This window comes from Epinephelus moara, chromosome 21, assembly GCF_006386435.1.
Source record: "Epinephelus moara isolate mb chromosome 21, YSFRI_EMoa_1.0, whole genome shotgun sequence".
NCBI classification, from domain to species: domain Eukaryota; kingdom Metazoa; phylum Chordata; class Actinopteri; order Perciformes; family Serranidae; genus Epinephelus; species Epinephelus moara.
This window is the reverse complement of record NC_065526.1, coordinates 12,791,721-12,811,357: the sequence shown is the minus strand read 5'-3', so window position 1 is coordinate 12,811,357 and position 19,637 is coordinate 12,791,721. Positions and strand designations below refer to the sequence as shown.

The 19,637-nt window shown below is 43.0% G+C and overlaps 1 protein-coding gene across 1 annotated transcript; it reads left to right on the top strand.

The window, feature by feature from the left end:
• Nucleotides 1-589: 589 nt before the first annotated feature.
• LOC126382760 (nuclear receptor ROR-beta-like) lies at nucleotides 590-19,377 on the top strand. Its single transcript, XM_050032814.1, has 10 exons — nucleotides 590-1,031; nucleotides 9,066-9,151; nucleotides 9,266-9,407; nucleotides 10,002-10,520; nucleotides 11,667-11,788; nucleotides 13,401-13,533; nucleotides 14,031-14,138; nucleotides 15,610-15,720; nucleotides 16,598-16,710; nucleotides 16,803-19,377. The coding sequence occupies exons 1-10, from the start codon at nucleotides 1,025-1,027 to the stop codon at nucleotides 16,962-16,964; spliced, it is 1,503 nt and encodes a 500-aa protein (XP_049888771.1). The 5' UTR covers nucleotides 590-1,024; the 3' UTR covers nucleotides 16,965-19,377.
• The last annotated feature ends 260 nt before the right edge of the window (nucleotides 19,378-19,637 follow it).

Below are 19,637 nucleotides of genomic sequence, written 5' to 3'. Positions count from 1 at the left end.
TGTGTATTAGGCAGGCCAGTTTTGGGGAGGGGCGCGGTAGGTTTGGATGTTTCTTGTTTCTTGGTTGCTCTAAAAACCCATACAAAAAAATAATTGAATAAAATAAAAAACAGTCGAACAGATGAAGAAAATAGATTACCATCATGCGAGGCTGCAAAAATCAGCATTTGAGAAGCTGGAGCCGGTGATTTGGCTTAAATAAAGACTGTTGCTGTAGATTTCTGCAAGACAGGCAACACAGTTAAAGCAAATACAGTACACTCATTGAATGTGTGAACTCTATGGTAAACACAGCCTGTTTGAAAGCTTATTTATGCTTATTTGTAACTAAAGTAACACCTAATTACATCTCAGTGATTTACAGGCTCCATTCTGCATGTTAGTGGCTGCTGTAAATGTTATGAAATGGGAAACCAGCACACATTAATGTCTGTTTTAAAGCAGAACTGATTGAGCTCTAATTACCTTCCTATTATTTCCTGGACGTGCTTGTATTTATGTCTCACTATACTGAGCAATCATCAGCCCAGCCACCTTAAACTCGCTCCCGTCCGCGCGCTCCCGCGAGAGCTGCGAGAGGAGCTGTCGGCAGTGAGATCATGGGAGAGTCCACGCTTGGAGAAAGTAGGTTAGCAGGGTAGACTGAGAGGAAAGCAGGCGGAGAGTCAGAGCGCAGAGGGGGGGTCCGATCACCGGTTCGTTCACCGTGGGACTATTCTGTCAAAAAAGTTGAGGCAAATCTATTCGCCAGTGCGCACAGACGGTTATGATGCGATCCAAAGCGACTTTCTTCACTCTTTTATTCCGCTCGGATTTGACCGAGCGATAGGCGAGAGGAGTTTCGGCTAGTTTTTTCTGTCTTTTTTTGCTCGTGCTTCACGAGTCTGCAGCCGGGACGAAGTTTGTATTTCCAGAGCCAGTTCTCTCTGGCTCCAGCGGTTTATCCTCATCTGTCCTGTCACCAACATTAACCACATGTAGCCGAGTTTTCTTATCGACCAGCAAAGAGAAAGAAAACATCAAAATGAGAGGTGAGTTGGGTTTTATCTCGCAGTCAATCTGTGCATGTTTAGTTGAACTTGGTAAAGATTGGCATGTGCTTTGGTACGGGCTGGAACGGCCACATGTGTGCGCACGGGGTCTTGAGTGCGCCTGTTTTTCCTCCCAGTGCGCATTAATCCCTCATGACTGGATTATAGCTGCACAGAGCCCGAGGCTGCATGCTCCACACTGAAGTTCATGCAATGACAAACAGCTGGAGGCGCACTGCTCAAGCATGAGAATTCGTCAACCAGATGCATTTGTTAATCATCTCTGTCTTTCTGTGTGTTTGTGGTGAAATCAGCCTGAGACTTAAATTGCACTCGTGCGTAATCAGGCTTTATGGTTCTGTGCCGTTGCCAAATGTGTCTGTTGTTGAAGAAATGTGAGTCACATCTCACCTGGGAGACCTTCTGCAAATTTTGCCAGGGGATCCATGTTAGAGTTATGCAATAAGGAGAGGGAGGGGCATGAGAGGAGGTTGTTGTTAACCAAAACTGCAATTATGTAATCGAGATGTATGTCAGTCGAGTTTATCAGGTTCATGATCTGGTGACTTTCATATTTAAATTGTGAACATTTAGCACACATTCGCTTAAAAACACAACACTCTCAGATACTTTCTGACAGTTACCTGCATATAATCATGTAATTTTGTGATATTTTATATGTATATTTTCAATAATTCGTTTCTGAAGGTGTTTCCAAACTTTTCTTTTGCACCATTGACTGCACAAGATGAATCTGAGCAGTGCCGGTGGAGCTGTGTGACGTTGTTGTGATGTGATGGCTGTGCCAGCATGGCCGACTGCGTGAGTGCACAGAGGGAGAGAGATCTGGCTGTTCCACTGACCTAGTTATGTCACCCAACATTATACAGCAAACGCAGCGGAGGGAGGGGGAGCGGCTCTGGGAAGCGCCGTGCCGCCGGGCGTGCAGCGCCATGTGCGGTTACAGGCGCGCACTGACGGTGTGCCGCTCCACGACAGGCAGAGTTTGAACTTGAGCAGAGGGCAGCAGATAATTGTCATTAACAAGGAGAGTGTTTATATGCAGCCATCTGATTTCTTTATCGATTATGTATTTTAATGGAAAGAGACCTGTAGTTTAAAAATATTAGAAATAAATCCAAAATATACATTAATAAGCAACATGTAGGCCATGTTAATTTAAAATATTTATTTCTAATAAATATTTGACACTCATTATCATGCATTTTTTCCATGCAAACAAACACACCAGTACAAATCATAATTAAAATAATTAGTCACAATGTTTGCTCCTGTTCTTGTCTCTCAGTCTATTGTTGTGCCGGACAGGAGATTAGCTGCAAGGAGTTATTTTGGCAAGGGGAGGAAAGAGATGATTTTTTCACTCATAAAGGGGGAGGGCCGGAGATGAGGCAGAGGGGGCCTCTGGTGGAGGGAGGTTCCATTTTTGGCAGGATATCCAAATGTAAACAAACCGCTGCCCTTTCTTCGCTCACTGCACTCAGAATGTAGGTTAGTCGCTCAACCTGCTGTTTCCTCACTAGAAAAGCATGTCAGCATTTTTATCCCCAGTTGGAACATGCATACACACATTGGCAATCACAGATAACCACTTGGCATGCTGACAGACTGTTAGTGGTCTGTTGTGATGTCTGGACCTCGGACACTTCCTGTGGTTTACTGTACTGGATAGCAGAGTGCACGTCCTCTGTGGAATGTATTCATTACATAAAGACATAGTGAAAGATCATGAGACACACACACACACACACACACACACACTGATGCCTGGTAGAAGAGGCCTATGGAATTCTTAGCTCTAATCCCCCCTCTGTGGGCCTCAGCCTGGCCTCCACTGGTATTTGCATCTTTTAAAATAGAGCCCCTTTATTTGAATGCACCAGCAGCCAGGTTGTATATGCATTCTGAGTGTGTAAGTGAAGTCGCATCAGTTTTGTTTCAGCTCTTTTGTTTAGTGTCATCCTCCGAGTGTGAAATGAAAACATTTATTGAGAGCTGCGTGTCAGAGAATGGGGCTGTGTGCTACAGGGTGTCAAGCGTAATCAGTTCATAGATTGAAGCAGAGGGTGCAAACACAAACAGGGTTTTGTTTTCATATCTGAGAATATACATCTGCCCTCCTCGGGTTTATCTCCGCAGGCCTTGAGGCTTTGCAAACGCTTCGTGTTACAGAAATAAAATAATCTGGAAAACATTTCCGTACTCGCGACTTGATTTCAAAAGAGGAAGAGGCGACGGGGGCAACCACAGTGGATTTGTTGTGATACAGCTCTGTGCTGCGCCGCAAGCCTACACCCAACTGCGAGGCATGACACAACAAGTGCTTCAGCATTGCTAATATGTATAAAGCTCAAGCTCAAGGCCCCCCACCTCCTCTTGAGTGCGTCTTCTCATGCTGTCAGTCAGTCTTATGTTGAAGTAATGAAAAAAATTAACCAGCTCCTATTGAGAGTTGCGTCAATCGGATGCTCAAGGGCATTTAGCTTTAGTCTGAGTGTTACCGTGACTTGCGTAATAAGCAAACAGCCTGCACTTGCATTAAAACAGCTTGGTAGATAATGGATGAATTACTGAATGGGCCTGCTGGACAGAGGCCTAGGGGCCCAAAGTGTCAGAGGGCCCCCATGACCTTCACTTGCAAAATGTCACTCATATTAACACATACTGACCAGGAAGAGTTTCAAAATGTCCAGAAAGAGACACAAAAGGACCACAGAGTGTCATAATTTGACCAAAAAAGACATAAAATGACCTTGAAGATACAAAATTACACCATAGAGACTGAAATAACTACACAAAGACACAAAACAACCACAAAGACACACAAAATGAGCATAAAGAGACATAAAACGATCAGAAGAGACACAAAATTACTTCAAAGTGACACAACAAGCTACAGAAAGACACTAAATGACCACTAGAAGACACAAAATGAGTATAAAAACACACAAAATGACTACAAAGAGACATAAAACATCTAAAAGAGACACAAAAATAAGTCAAAGAGACATAACAAACTACAAAAAGATACAAAATGACCACAAGTAGACACAAAATGAGTATAAAGACACACAAAATGACCACAAAGAGACTTAAAACATCTAAAAGAGACACAAAATGACCTCAAATATACATAACAAACTACAAAAAGACACAAAATGACCACAAAGAGACACAAAATGAGTATAAAGAGACACAAAACGTCTAAGGGAGACACAAAATTACCTTGAAGAGACCCAAACAACTACAAGAAAGACGAAAAAACAACCACAAGGAGACACAAAATGAGTAAACGGAGACACTAAACCTCATAAAGCTACTTAACGACTACAAAGAGACACAAAACCACCACAAAGTCTGTGTGTCCTGCTGCGATGTAGGAGAGGTGGTGGGGCCCTTTGCATATCCGTGCCCGGGGGGCCACTGTCTCATAATCCACCCATGTGTAAGATTAAAAAAAGGAGAAGTGATGTGTGAATGTTTGCACATATGTGGCAGTGAACATGTGGAGGTTCAAATTTCATCTTTTTCTTCTTGGACATGTTATCGACACACTGACACACTGACACACTGTTTTATGCTCGGGCTCCTGCTGGAGGATCATTGGCTGCTTGTTTCACACTGAGAAGTGAACAGTTGGAAGAAGAAAAAAAATCCAGTGATTTGTCTCTCTCTACCCCACCCTGTACTGAATTAGCCTGTTGTAGAGATAACAGGGTTACACATTTAGCTGGCTGATAACGCACTGGGGACAGCGTGTTCGAGGCTGAGCTGTTAAAGTGTCTGTTCTCAGTTTATTTTGTGAAAAGGCTTGGGTGTGCCTCGCAGAGTAGCCGTCCCACTGCTCAAACACCAGCCATGTCCAAACACTGCTCTTTGTTTGCTGTGAATTTCAACTCATTTATCGCATTTCACTGTAGCATTTTGGTTAATGTGTGAGCGTGTGGGAAATGTAAAGTGCTGCGTGCAGCCTTCATTCATCATGTTAGCAAAAAGGCAGCATTGGTATTGATCTTCTTGGAATGCAGACTCTCTAGAGAGCTAAAGGTCAGATGCCTCAGACCGGAGTTTTAGTGCAGGTCAGCAATGATATTCGGGGTTAAAGGTAAATGTTGCTTTAACAATAATGTGGCTGCTGCTGTGTGTCTCCATTAGCTTCGTTAGACAGTTTGTCATGCTTGTTAAGTGGGCTCATTATCACTGAATGTTTGTCTCATAACAGCAGTGTTTTCTGTAGAGATGAAAAGATTATCCAGTTAATTAACTAGCAGATGGGCAGAAAAATATTTGGCAACTGTTGCTCTAGTCACTTCTGAGGCAGAAATGTTCTCAAATGTGAATAAATTGTTACGCAGTTGATAAAGTAAACCAACATATGGTGCTTGTCTTAGTCGTATATGACAGTAGAAAGACTACTGTTAGGTTTTGGACAGTTGGTCCAACGTTGAGGGCAATTTTTTCAATATTTTCTGTTTTTTTTCCAAAGCAAATGATTAATCAATTAATTAATCAATTAGCTGTGGTTCGTTGCTTCCAGACGTCCCTGTTGATTTTCTATGCTTAAAGGTCCAGTGTGTAGGATTTATTGGCATCCAGCAGTACGGTTGCATAACTGAAACCTCTCCTGACTGACGCAAAAATGCAAATGGCCCTATCTAGAGCCAGTGTTTGGTTTGTCCATTCTGGGCTACAGTAGAAACAACATGGCGGACCCTGTGGGAGAGGACCCGCTCTGTATGTAGATATAAACGGCTCATTCTAAGGTAACGAAAACACAATGATTATTATTTTCAGGTGATTATGAACTAGTGAAAAGATACCTATCATATTATTATATATCCTACACACTGGACCTTTAATTGATTCTTTGTGTGTGGGTAATTGGTTCAACAGACAAGGCCACCACAATAAATAAGAGACCATAAAGGATATAAATATTTTACTGTCTCTGGGTTGTGCCTGGATATCTGCAGAGTGTCAGAGAAGAGGAGTAAGGAAGCATGTACGTGTGGTTGTAGCAGCAGGGGTGGGCGGCTGGGCATCTGTGTAATTCTGGCTCTCAGCACAGGACGAGAATAGATCAGGCTGAAGCAGAGGCTCAATGTCAAAGACTGGGGAGTGGGGAGCGGGCGGAATAGCTGACATTCAAGTTCAGAGTTTGTCTGCTGTGAGTGGACTGTTGCCAGGTACAGTAGAGGCTGTTACAATCCAATCAAAACTGGTTTCTCGTTAATAAAACACCACAGATTTTTGCAAAGAAATCAATCCATACAGAAATACTCCTATGGGAAATAAGTGAAGATCTCTGTTGGGTATTGAATGAACTTGTGAGTGAGTTTTTCTGGGCTTATTATCTTGCCTGGTTAAATTCGTCGTTATGTAACTCCACCAGTTTTGTGATATAATCTACGAGCCTTCAGGGAAATGTTTTATGGGGAAGTCTGAGCATTGTTCAGCTCCACCTTAAAACTGGTGTGCGGAGCGTCGGGATCGTGCACGCCTCCCTCCTCCCTCTCCCCCTGCAGTGGGAAAGTGTGTCAGTAGGACAGAATGTCCACATGGGCTGACAGGCTACAGCGCCTGAGTGGCGGATGACTCAGCCAATACCAAGGAGGCTGCGAACGCCGCTCAGCCAGTGGGAAAGAGCGAGTCTGCAGCGGGGCGGGGTGTCAGTGTTGCTAGAGTGAGCCTGCTGAATGAGTGTTGTGAGGAATGCTCACAGACGAGAGTTATATAATCGTGAGATGAGGGAGGGGTGGAGGGGAACCTGAGAGAAAGAGAGGAAGGGAGGGAGGGAGATATTTTTCCATTGCATGCCTGCAGCTGCCCTGATCAGTTGAAGTATTTTAGTCAACAGTTTTAGTGAAGAGACAGCCGACTGTGTCATTAAAGGAGAAAAGAAGTGGAAAGTTGTGTTTTCCAGTACCTAAGAGTGCAACAATTCCTCCTCAATCACTAAGTGGTTTTCCATACATCGGCCTCACAAGTGGTGCAACTGGGATTTCTCAAACCAGTCTAAGATCGCACACAAGCAGGGCCGAGCAACGACTATCTTGTGATGTAGCTGCTGTTGTGTTTTTTTCTTTGGTCAAGAAAGAAGGAGTCTTTGTGTGCGTGTCATGTGTGCAAGTGTCATGTGATTCCCTATCTGTTTGTGTACTCTGTTCCCTCATGGGGGCCACATGAAGGGTGCAGACAAACAGTTTCAAGTTATCTGTCTTACAGCATGTGCTTATTGTAGGACAGTTTGTCTGCAGGGTTGGGGCCACCATTACACAATGGGTTTTTTTTCTTCTGTAATTACTCCGCTCGGGTGCAAAGTACAGGCTTGGTCAATGTTTCAGACTCCAGGATCCTAACAGTAGTGATGAAACAGTGTGTAGAGCTTTTCAATTGATCAGGTTTTAGAAAACAACGTGAAATACAACAGCGTAAACATAAGATAAGAGAAATGTCAAAGGCCTCCGCACAGTACTGATTTTTGCTGGCATAGGGAGTTTCAAAGACACAGTCACCCCTGCTAATGAGGCATGTTTAAGCCAGGGCTGACTGTATTCTCAAAGGAGACTAACATGAAATACATCCATGTGTCTAAACCTTCTGTCTTTAAAATCTCAAAAACAAAATCAGAGACGACAGGGTTCCCAGAGCAGGAAGACGAGGATATGTATAACATAACAACTCAAGGAAGTATAGATTGTTAAAGGCTTTGCAGCTGCATTCGTGTTAACTTGCAGGAAGGGAGACGGCTGTCGGATAGAGCGAGCAGAGTACACAGAGTTAAAGCAGTCCGACTGTGACAAGATGAAAGCATGGGCGACCTTTTCATGGTCTGCAGCAGATACGAAGGAGCTCATTCTGACCATGGTTTACAGCTGAAGGAAACACGATGGCACGTCATTAATGATCAGCAAAAGAGAGACAGAGAAAAATTGGGCCTGAAATATGTTTGGCTTGAGTTATTGTGCTTATAGTGACGCCGCCAAGAATTAAAATAAAAGGATTTAGTATTTATTGTCAATAGCAGAGAGAAGTTCTGCTACAGTCTGCACTTTAGAAGAGGATTAAATTTAGGATAATTTGGCCATCTTGTCAGGTTTAAGTGGGACTAGTTGTACAGCTGATGACATGTTTATTGACAATATGCCCAAACGGCTACACATAAATGTAGTATTAAAGGTCCAGTGTGTGGGATTTAGTGGCATCTAGTGGTGAGGTTGTAGATTGCAACCAACTGAAACTTCTCCCATGTGCCAAGTGTGCAGCAGAACTACCGTGGCTGACATGAAAATGCAAATAGTCCACTCTAGAGCCAGTGTTTGGTGTGTCCATTCTGGGCAACTGTAGAAACAACATGGCGGACTCTGTGGAAAAGGGCCGTCTCCGTATGTAGATATAAGCTCATTCCAAGGTGAAGAAACCACAACAGTTTTTAGTTTCAGGTGATTATACACCAATGAAAACATGCCTATAAATATTATACCTCATTTTTGCCAATATATCTCCCTTGATACTACACATTGGCCCATTAAGAGACACATAACTGTATACAGGGTAACAGGGGTCAAAGAGGAGGAGGCCCTTTCAAAAACAACATGAAAAACAACAAGACCAGTTTCGCTAAAGAGACTTAAAAGCAAAGAGAAACCAGAATCAGCTGTGATCAGTAAATCATTAGTCATTTTGATAAGAACAGATGGAGAGCCTCAAAAATATTATTCACACTGAAAATCACTGACAATATCTTAGATAAAGTCTGATGTTAGTATGTATCTGATATGGGCCTCTGTGACAGTGTGTATCAAGTCTAAATCAATGAATTACGTCACCTTACGTTGAGTTAGTGTGTAGATATTAACTGTTTTTGGCAGCAGCCCACAGTATGACTCACTAATGTCAAATAACAGATGTGACTGCTGCACTTGGCAGAGCAGATGTTGGCTGATTGTCCAGTCTCTACTTTACTCTGCGTGTAGATCTGACCTCTCGTCAATGTTGTTTTTGGTCCTGCAGCTCAGATCGAGGTCATCCCCTGTAAGATCTGCGGGGACAAGTCCTCGGGAATCCACTATGGAGTCATCACCTGCGAAGGCTGCAAGGTAAGGAGGAAACACAGAGAGTAAAACCAGGCCACAGAAAAAGTTCAACCAACCTGTTTTCATCTCAAATAAAAGTGCGTCATTTACAGTGTTTGCATGTATTTGTGTGTCTAGGGTTTCTTCCGTCGCAGCCAGCAGAACAATGCCATGTACTCATGTTCCCGCCAGCGGAACTGCCTGATCGACCGAACTAACCGTAACCGCTGCCAGCACTGCCGCCTACAGAAGTGTCTGGCTTTGGGCATGAGCAGAGATGGTAAACACAAACAAACAACACACTGTACTCTCTTCACACACTTCCTTTAACCGTGACGTTCAGCTGCGAACCTACTAATTTATCACAGCTGAGGTTTGTCAAACTTTCTCTCACACAGGGGAAGTTCAGTAGATGTGTTTCTCTGGTGAATCCTGCTGCGTGTGTTCCTTTAATTTAAAGTTGATACCAGAAGAATTTGTAGCGCTCAGTGCTAACGTTTCAGCTGTCGTGAGAGGGCTCACCCCATGTTGCCCTGTTCTGTAGGTTGCAGAGGGAATAAAATACAGTATACAGACGGCAGAGGTGACGGACTGTCATCATGCAAACTGGATATAGGGACGGGAACATGCAGTGCTTATGGATAAGGTGGCAGACATATGTGAGCCAGAAATATTACAATTAGATTGAGGTGACAGCTGCAGCAAACAGATGTGATAGTAGTTATGTTTGTCCACAGCTAAAGTAAAAAATACAAATACAATATTTAATTTATGTAACCAATATTCATCTAAGCCTTGTGTTTAGTATTTACAGTGTAAGATGTCTATGAAGTGTTTTGTTTGTCTGCTATAATGAGATCTATTTTCTCTGCAGCGGTCAAGTTTGGTCGTATGTCCAAGAAGCAGCGTGACAGCCTCTATGCTGAAGTGCAAAAACACCAGAAGTCCCAGGAGTGTGTGGGCTCCGCAGGCGTGGGCGCTACTGCTCTGTCCCTACCCAAAGAGGACGGCATCTGTGGAGGTGGCGGGGAGGATGTCGAAGAGGGCCTGAGCCGGTCCTACAGCAGCGGGGGCTCCAGCTCCACCCTCAGCGACCTGGATGACATCGCAGCGCTGCCTGACCTGTTTGACCTGCCTCTGACCCCCGAGGAGGCCAGCGAGTACTGCAGCCTGGAGCTGCTCGGCGGCGGTGGAGCCAGCACTGGTAACACCTCCAACTCATCGTCAGCTTCTTCCTCTTCCTCATCCTTGTCCAATCAGAATTCCCCGCAGCAGACAATGCTGGATGGGGCAGACGGCAACGGGATCCAGCTCCTGCATACACATCCGCTGCTGGGACACACACACACACTGCTGGACCATCTGCCTGATGACTGCTCAATAACAGACCTTGGTGAGTCCTGACAGTGAGAAAGAACGAATCATTTCTTTTTTTATTCACTCATTATCAACACGAACACAGAATGTGTATGTGGCTAACATAAATATAGACTCTCTTGGTCTGCATGCTGTAAACCAGTTCATCTGATTCTGAAGAAACAGCTAATCTTGTCACTGATAGTCTTGTTTGCTTAAATAAGTCATATAGAGGCAGTATTAAATTGAGACAGTTTAAAGAACTCCCTGTAGCTGCTTTAAATGAAGAGAGAACGAGGCCTTTAAGGGAGACAGGATATTGACAGAGACAGGCATTTAATGGTGATTTCCCCTTTTTTACATTTAGTCTTGTTGCTCCTGTTTTTCATGTTAATTTCCTGCTGAACACTCTTAATGTAAACGCAACACTTCCTCCTTCTGGTACTTCTTGCACCAGAATGTTCAGTGAATAGTGAATAAAATAAAACTAAATTAAAAAAGAGCAAATCTAATTTAGAGAAAATGATTCAATAAATGATGAAGTGGATCTATCACATTAACATGTTTATAAGAAAAGAACAAACACAATGTTCCATGGCTGATAGAAGAGCAATACATGACAAGCACAAGATTAAATGGGCAAAACAAGCAATAAGAAACAGACAATCATGAGACATACAGCAGCATAATCTCAAAAACAGGGGCCGATAAAGCGATGACAGCGTGCTGGTATTTATAGAGGTACGGAAGCAGAGGCATTTTCAGAGAGGTTTCTCTGGAGGCTTTGAGGACGAATAAATTTTGTACTTTATTTTACATCTTTATGATTGCTGGCAACAACAAACTGCATGAGGCTTTGAGTAGGACTCTGGGGACTTTCACAGGAAGCAGTGAGTAAATATTGTGACTGGAGGGTATTACAAGTGCAGGAGGTGGAAAAGATCCCAACAGCTGCGGAGATAAAATGAGTAGATGAGCCTTTAGCACTTAATCTCGTCGGGGGCATCAGTGGCAGGCGTAACAGCAGAGCGGTTTAAAGCATCTAGTTATTCAAGGTCGCGCTGCTGTGATGATCTGTGGATATGTAAATAATACCAGTGTTACACTCAGCCCTGCTGCCATCACAAACAGCCCGAGTGACAAAACCACTGATCGTTATCTGTGTGTGCTTCTCTCTCCACAGAGCGCATCACTCAGAGTATTGTTAAGTCGCATCTGGAGACGTGTCAGTACAGCGCTGAAGACATGAAGAGATTCACCTGGGCACAATACGCACCTGAGGAGACGCGTGCTTTTCAAAACAAGGTACATGATACACACTCAAAAATTACAGATGGTAACTTTTATAACAATACATTTTTTGTCATATTGGCTGAAACTGTCACTATATTCTGAAAGAAGTATGAGAGCATGTTCTCCCCGTGTCAGCGTGGGTTTTCTCCAGGTGCTCCAGCTTCCTGACAGACATGCAGGTTAATTGGTGACTCTAAATTGTCCGTAGGTGTGAATGTGAGTGTGAATGGTTGTCTGTCTCTATGTGTCAGCCCTGTGATAGTCTGGTGACCTGTCCAGGGTGAACCCTGCCTCTCGCCCAGTGTCAGCTGGGATAGGCTCCAGCCCCCCCAATGAGGAATCTGTTACCGCACTGACTATTTCTCAACTCAAATGTTTTCCGAAACATATTTTAGTTTACTGGCATTAGAAAGTTTGCTCCAGCCGGTGGGTGGTGCTTCATTTTGGCTTGACTGCTTCCAACATGGCAGCTGGGTAACTAAAGCCCTTTTTAGATAGGAATTGTGCAAATTTGCAGGAAAGCCCAATCAGTCTTCGTTCAGCATTGGCAGTATAAAAACAAAATCTAGGAGTGCAGCAAAATGCCGCCTGCCTACTTTTGTTTATACAGAATGCGCCTTTTTACGGGGCAATGGGGGGGCGTGAGCAAGTAACAAAACGTGTAGCTCAGCGTGTGACGTAAACAGTGACGTGGGAGGGAAGCCGCGGCTGGTCAGTCTTTCGGCGACTCTCTCGTAAATCGGCCCGTTCCTGACCGTCCCCGTCATCTGACAGTTAATGGCAAGGAAGGCGCGCAGTTCCTTGTCTCCCAAGTTGCTCATCTTTACAGTGTCTGTCAGGTTTGCGTTTCCCTGTTGCTACTAGCTGCTCGCTAATTCCTGCTATCAGCTGTTTCCTGTTTATCCACCGCCAGTGGGTCAAATGTGCGGCGTCATCAACAGCTCCTCCCACAAGTATTCAGCAGCCCCTCCCATTGCGGAAGGCCGCTCTGTCTTCTTAAACTGAAAGGGTTCCGCCAATATAACTACCCTACGAGGTGGAAAATTGGGAACCTCGGATCAACTCGCCAATCCAGCTCTGTGTGTCTAAACGCTCGCAGCTTACCGGCAAAACGGCCCAACATTCGCCGAACATCTGGCAGTGTAAAAGGGGCTAAACTTTCCCATTTTACAGCTAAACAGTACACTAAAATATGTTTCTAAAATCATTTGAGCTGAGAAATAGGCAATTCAGTAATAAAATCTTGATTGACGTGATTGACAGCTGTGTTATAAACTCCTGAGCTGACTTGTTGTTCAGGTGCGGTGGATTCTTGAAGCATCTGTCTCATTCACTACTGTGCAGATGAACAGTATTTACAGTTTCAGCATATATGACAAAAGTTATTTTTACAAAAAGTCAACTACAGCTTCGAAACCCCTGTGTGTAACGTCTGCTGTTGTCACATATATTTATAGCACTGAAATGCATAAATAACAGGTCAGAATAACAGCTCAGTATCGGCCTATTTGTTCAATGCAAATACTGAATCTGATCTGATGAACTACTAAGAGGGTTTTTATGCAGAAGTTATGTAAATGCACTTGTAACACTCACACTCTCTTTTCTGTGTCACTGTCTTCAGTCAGCTGAGTGGATGTGGCAGCAGTGTGCGCACCACATCACCAATGCCATTCAGTACGTGGTGGAGTTCGCCAAACGCATCGCTGGCTTCATGGACCTGTGCCAGAACGATCAGATTATATTGCTGAAAGCAGGTCAGTGTGCAGTCTGAAAACGCTCCCATCTCAAAATCCTTGATTCATAAAGTTTATTCTCACAAAGTCTGAAAACTTGCTAACTGTAGTTCCTTCCTGTTTTTTTTTTTGTCTCCAACTCTCTACCTTTGCCTTTTGTTTACCATCTGTTTATTTGTTTGGTTTGAACACGGGGGCTGAAACCTTATTCTGGAAACAAAATTTTGAATTTCTTTATCTGTTCAACACACATATATAAATATATATATCTGTGACATAAAATGCATATATTATGTAAATCTTTTGAACTTAAAAAAATCTCTCTCGATATTTTTTTAAACCGTTCAAAAATGTCATTACATATGCTCTGCACCAATCTGGGTCAAAATTATTTACATTTTGTTGTGTTGTTTTGTGCATGTTGGAGCATCTTGCCCCCTGTCTGTTCCTCCCTGCCCCCATCCTCCTCTCTCTCCATCTCTCCATGTCTTTGCGTCTATCTGTGGCTACCCTTTCAGGCTGCCTGGAAGTCCTGCTGATACGCATGTGCCGAGCTTTCAACGTCAACAACAGCACCATTTTCTTCAATGGGAAGTTTGCCCCGGCTCACTTCTTCAAAGCTCTCGGTGAGGATCAGATGGAGTTGTGTAAGCTCTAAAGCATCCAGATCATTGACAGGGGTGACACGTGAAAGCCTCTTAATGTTTTGCACTCTTTATGTAAGTTAGGAAGTTGTCTCACACGCACTGTGCCGTAATCACCATTAACACCAAAGGAAATGCCTCTGCTGCCACAGAGATACCTCTGCACTGACTGAAACATTTAATTATTTTAAACGACCTCACTGTGGTAATTGTTCCTAAAATGACTCCATAAGACGGTAACGTCAGCTTCAGTCGTATCAACTGCCAGGAATAGCTTTGAAGAGAAGTAATTGAAAGCCTCCAGCTGGATGTTGGTTTCCAGTTTCTGAGGCATTGTCTTGTCTCCTTAGCAATACCAGAGCTGCAGCCTCGTGGAGAAAACAAATGGCATTGAACACAGCAGTTAACAGAGCGATAAAGTCATTTAAAGACCCAGTGAAGTGAAAACAACATTTTCAGAGTTTTAATTCGGTGTCCCTGTGTCAATTGGGCTTTTATCTCTTGTTATATGACAAATAAATGTCCAAAAAGTATTTTTACATTGTGATCAGTAGGTGATTTGAAGGGGGGTGAGGGGGAACGCCATACCCCTTGTTAGCAAAATGACCAGCTCCAGATCCTGTCCTATCCAGACCCTCACCTATAACCGCTAAATTACTGAGAATTATAAAATTTGGAGGGAGCATTTCTATTTTAACCGGCACCTCGGAAACTCACTGACCAGTTGCACACATTGTAAGTCTATCCTCGCTGTTAAAAATAACAAATTGCCTACTGAACATATTCCCCGTCTCGTCTCCTCTTGTTTTTCAAATGTTCGATGACACATCCTGCACTCGGGGGCGTTTACAAAAGTCCATCCAATCAAATGAGACTGCGGGCAACTAGCGAGCCATACTTAGGAGCTAACAGAGCAGATAGGATGAGGTGTGTGTTTGGATCTCAGTGGGCAAAGGTTTTTATTTTCAAAATAATGTGACTGAGGTCATTCATCTCTCCTCATCCTCCTCCTGATCTTAACAACAGGTGAGAGAGGTGTGTGTGGTGCCAACAGTCCTCCGTAGCTTCGTCTTGCGCTAAACTCTGGCCAAGTGGTCCAATCAGATACGGGGATTTGATTTAAATCCCTCTTGTACCGCTCAAATATTATGTTTCAATGGAAAATACATCACAGTGCAGAAGCCAAAGGCACTATAACTTCAATTTTACTGGGATTTTAAGGGAAAATTATCCAAGATATATTATGCCAGTCAGTACAGCAGCTAATTTCATAACAGAAGTTTCACACTAAGAAGAGTCAGAATTTTGCGAAAGAGGCTAAAAACAGACTTAGAAACACGCCTCAGTCATCCCATATATCTCCTGGCTCAGGTAGTTCACTTAAGCAGGACTGTTCAAGTCTACCACTGATTATTGTTGGCAATAATTGTATGTATCTCCTGTGTTTCTTCAGGTTGTGATGACCTGGTCAGTGCAGTGTTTGACCTGGGGAAAGGATTCTGCCGTCTGCAGCTGTCTGACGAAGAGATGGCTCTGTTTAGCGCTGCCGTTCTTCTATCTCCTGGTGATTATTTCTTCCTTTGTCTCTTTCTCGCAAACACAAACATGTTCAATAAAATAGTAGTCTATTCACTGCTGTTGTGTCCTTGGTAAAGAAGGCCACACTGATACTCAAGAGAGACTGTACAACATTTTATTTTGTTGGTGTCTCCTCACACTTGTTGTAGCAGATTATTTAGCTTACTTGTTAAGAGTTTTCATTATAAAACTGGTCATTTTTCACCATGTGTCTACCTTATCAGCTTCTGACAGTGGAAGATGAAGTATTGAGATCTTTTACTCAAGTAGAAATAGTAATACCTTGGTATAAAAACAAGTACAAGCATCCAGAAGTAAAAGTACACAAGCATTAGCATTTAAATGTACTTTAAGTATCAAAAGCAAAAGTATAAAGAGGCAAAACTGGAGGTCAAGTACAAGTACCTCAAAACTTTACGTAAGTGCAGTACCACCACTGACTCCTGCAGCACTTTTCTGGATTGCCAGTTTTATGAAGCAAATAAAAGACTTGGTACCTGACGTCACCTCTTAAATAATGGAGCAGCCCGCCAAATCTTTTGTCATGTGCAGCCAGATGCTGTTTGAACTCAAGGAACTTATTTGTAAATCTCAGTGGAGATCTCAAAGTTTCCAAATATACCAAATATGTCAGGATGAATTTTGGAGAAATGTGTTAAAATGATGTGCAAGATTTCTAACTTATTTCTATTTGATTGAGTGGTGCAGCCATAAAAGAAGTCTTGGATTTGTAGTGTAAACGTCATATCGTGTCAGTCAAGAGCTGACACAGGATGTATACTGTCGGTCGGACAGTGTGGATTTAAACTACCTAAGGAGAAACAAAACTGTATGTTGATGGGGTTATTGTTTCTCTCCCATAGATCGACCCTGGCTAACAGAAGGCCAAAAGGTTCAGAAGCTCCAGGAGAAAGTCTACCTGGCTCTGCAGCACAGTCTACACAAGAGTGGTGCTTCCGACGAGAAACTGGACAAGGTACTGACAATAAGTCACAACTCTTCTAGAGAAGTACACACATAAAGAAACACACACATGACCTTACCTTTGTTTATCCTCTGTCCCCTCAGATGGTGTCCAAGCTGCCCATCATGAAGTCTATCTGTAACCTCCACATAGATAAACTCGAGTTTTTCCGTTTGGTCCACCCAGAGACCGCCTACAGTTTCCCGCCTCTGTACCGGGAAGTGTTTGGCAGCGAGATGTCTCTGCCGGACTCCACCAACAGCTAGACAGACAGTTAGACAAACAAGAGAGATGGAGAAAGTGTATTAAGAGGTAGGGAAGCAAAAAAAAGGAGAGACAGAGAAGGATAGAGATGTTGAAGCTCAACAACCAGCAGTTAAGAGACAATCCAGGACTTTAAATACTCCGTCTCCCATGATCCCAAAGCAGTCCTCCACTTTCCCAGCAGGCAAAGCACCTTACACTACAGACCACACATGCTCATGGTCCTCTGCATATTGTAGCATTAACAACAAGCGGATGGGCGTCCTAATAATAAGAGCCTGCCAGGCATGAGACAGCTCCAAGCTCTAACACTTGTTTTTGTAACATCAGATCCACTTTGGATCACCCAACCAGATATGAATGTACCTCAATGAAAAGCACCAGTGCACAAGCCAGAACCCAACAACAGTGAATGTACGACCCTGCCGCTCTGAGACAGAGTTTTACACAAAGTATTGGAAGGAAGTTGTGTCGACACACACACACAGGTTCTCACTATTAATACAGCTCTCAGTCAGTAATTCTCTCGACATTAATGCATCTCAGTGTGGTACGCCTGCGTATTCATACAGACAATATCCTCGTACTGACCATCATTTAGGGACCAAGATCATGAGTCATTTTCTCTGCTATGAAAATAAACACACAGACATGGCGTGACTCACGGCTTAGGCTGAGAACCAGTTTCACTCACATTTAGACAGTGTTCGGTGCTGCCTTTTTTTGTAGGCTCTTGTAATGCAATGAGAAACCTCAGTCCCACGCACCCCTTTCCTTGTAAATGCCACTTAGAGACAGGACAAGATGAAATTATCTTTAATTTATATACACATTTATAAACAAATATTTTAAATAAGAATGTAAATAGATGACTATATAAGTATATGAGAGAGAGAGTTAGAATGTGTGAGTTCAGTTCAGAGAGAGAGCGAGAGAGAAGTGTAGAGGTGAGAGAAAAAGACGGAAATTTCAAGAACGCTGATGTTTGGACTCAGAAATCGTCGCCTGGACTACTTCCTCTCTTGACAGTACTCTCAGGTTTCCATGGCAACAACCCCCTCTTGCACTGACGGCAGACCCCTCCTGGGTTAGGCGCCGTCATCACGCAAGCGACGGGGGTGGACACTTGTTGCAGATGCGATACAGCGGGGTTGGGTGGGGGAGGGCAGTGTACCCAAACAGAGGCGAAAAAAAAACCATTGCCTTGCATTTAAAACTGAGAGTTTTTAGGCCGCGCTGTTGCCGCACACGAGGACAAACAAGGACACTAAGGACAGGAGGAAGCAAGGCAAAAGATGACTTCATGAACTGTCTGATGATAACACGGGACACACAGGGTCTCCCCGCCTGTTTCTAACCAGCAGTCCGTACAGTAGGTGTAGTATAACTGTCTTTCACTCATGCTTCAGTTGGTTCAAAGCCGGAACGACGATGAACCATGATATGTATCATAAACCCTCCTTGCTGGTTGGAGCAACTGTATTATTTTGTACATTTGCTGTTCCTCTCTCCTGTAGTCCCAAACACTTGTCCAAACACCAAGCACTTATACTTTCCTCTTCCTCACTGGACACTAGTCTAAGGCCAGACAGAGCTACCAGCTGCCCCCTGAGTTGGGCCTCAATGCCAGTAAGACTTAATAGTTCTCACTCAATCTGTTTTATTAATTTTGTTTTTTTATTATTCCATATCTGTCACACAAGGTCACCCGTAGCTGTTTACATTTCCCATGTACATAAGCAACACGCTCTCTGAAGGTTGCATTGAGATGATGATGATGATGATGATGATGATGATGTCTTACTCGGGGTGCTGTGAAGTTCTTGAGCAGAGTCTGAGGAGGACCTGCCGCTCAGGGAGCTAGCTGTGGTCTCTTGTCCCTTTATTACCAGTGTCGTCTTTTAGCCTCGTGCTCCTCACACCTTTGCACCTAAGATGAGACCCGTAACCATAATCACTGTGGACGTAAGTTCTATTTTTGTGAATGTTACTCACAAAGTGTCAAAGCCCCTTCCCATTTGTCCTAATATTGTGACATCAAATTTACAAGACATAGGAATTTTAAAAAAAAAGAAAACACAAATAAATCAGTTAGTTAAATTCATTATTAGGGTTTAATGTTTCTTTTTGCTGTGATTTTCATTTATTTGTCAGTCTTTTATCCACCTTTTTTCTTTATGTGTCTCCACTTTTGTCTTGTAAAGTCAGTGATCTATTTTTTTTAATTGAAGAAAGATTAGGTACAAACAAAAAAAGAATAGTTTGTCTCCCTACTCTTTCCCTGTATGACAAAATGTACAAGAGGTATATTACTAGTCCAAGAGTAACTGAGTCACACAGCTCGATATATATTGTTGTCCAATGGGATGCATTATATGTGGTTTTAAGAATGTAATAAATGGTTTCTTTTTCTTTTGAAAAGTTTCATGGAGTCTTATTTGAAACCGATATGTGTGTATGATGGGTCTCTGCATGTTGTTGACTGATCAGACATCTAGTTAGTTTTTAATTCAATTAAATTTAATTTAATTCAATAGAACTTTATTTATCCCAAAGGAAATTCTTGTGCTAGATAATGCTTCAAACTAAGGTAACACTAAGTACAGTAACACCACAAAAGCACTGATCTAATCCTGCAAATGTAAATGGCCACAACAGGTCTAATGTTTTAAATC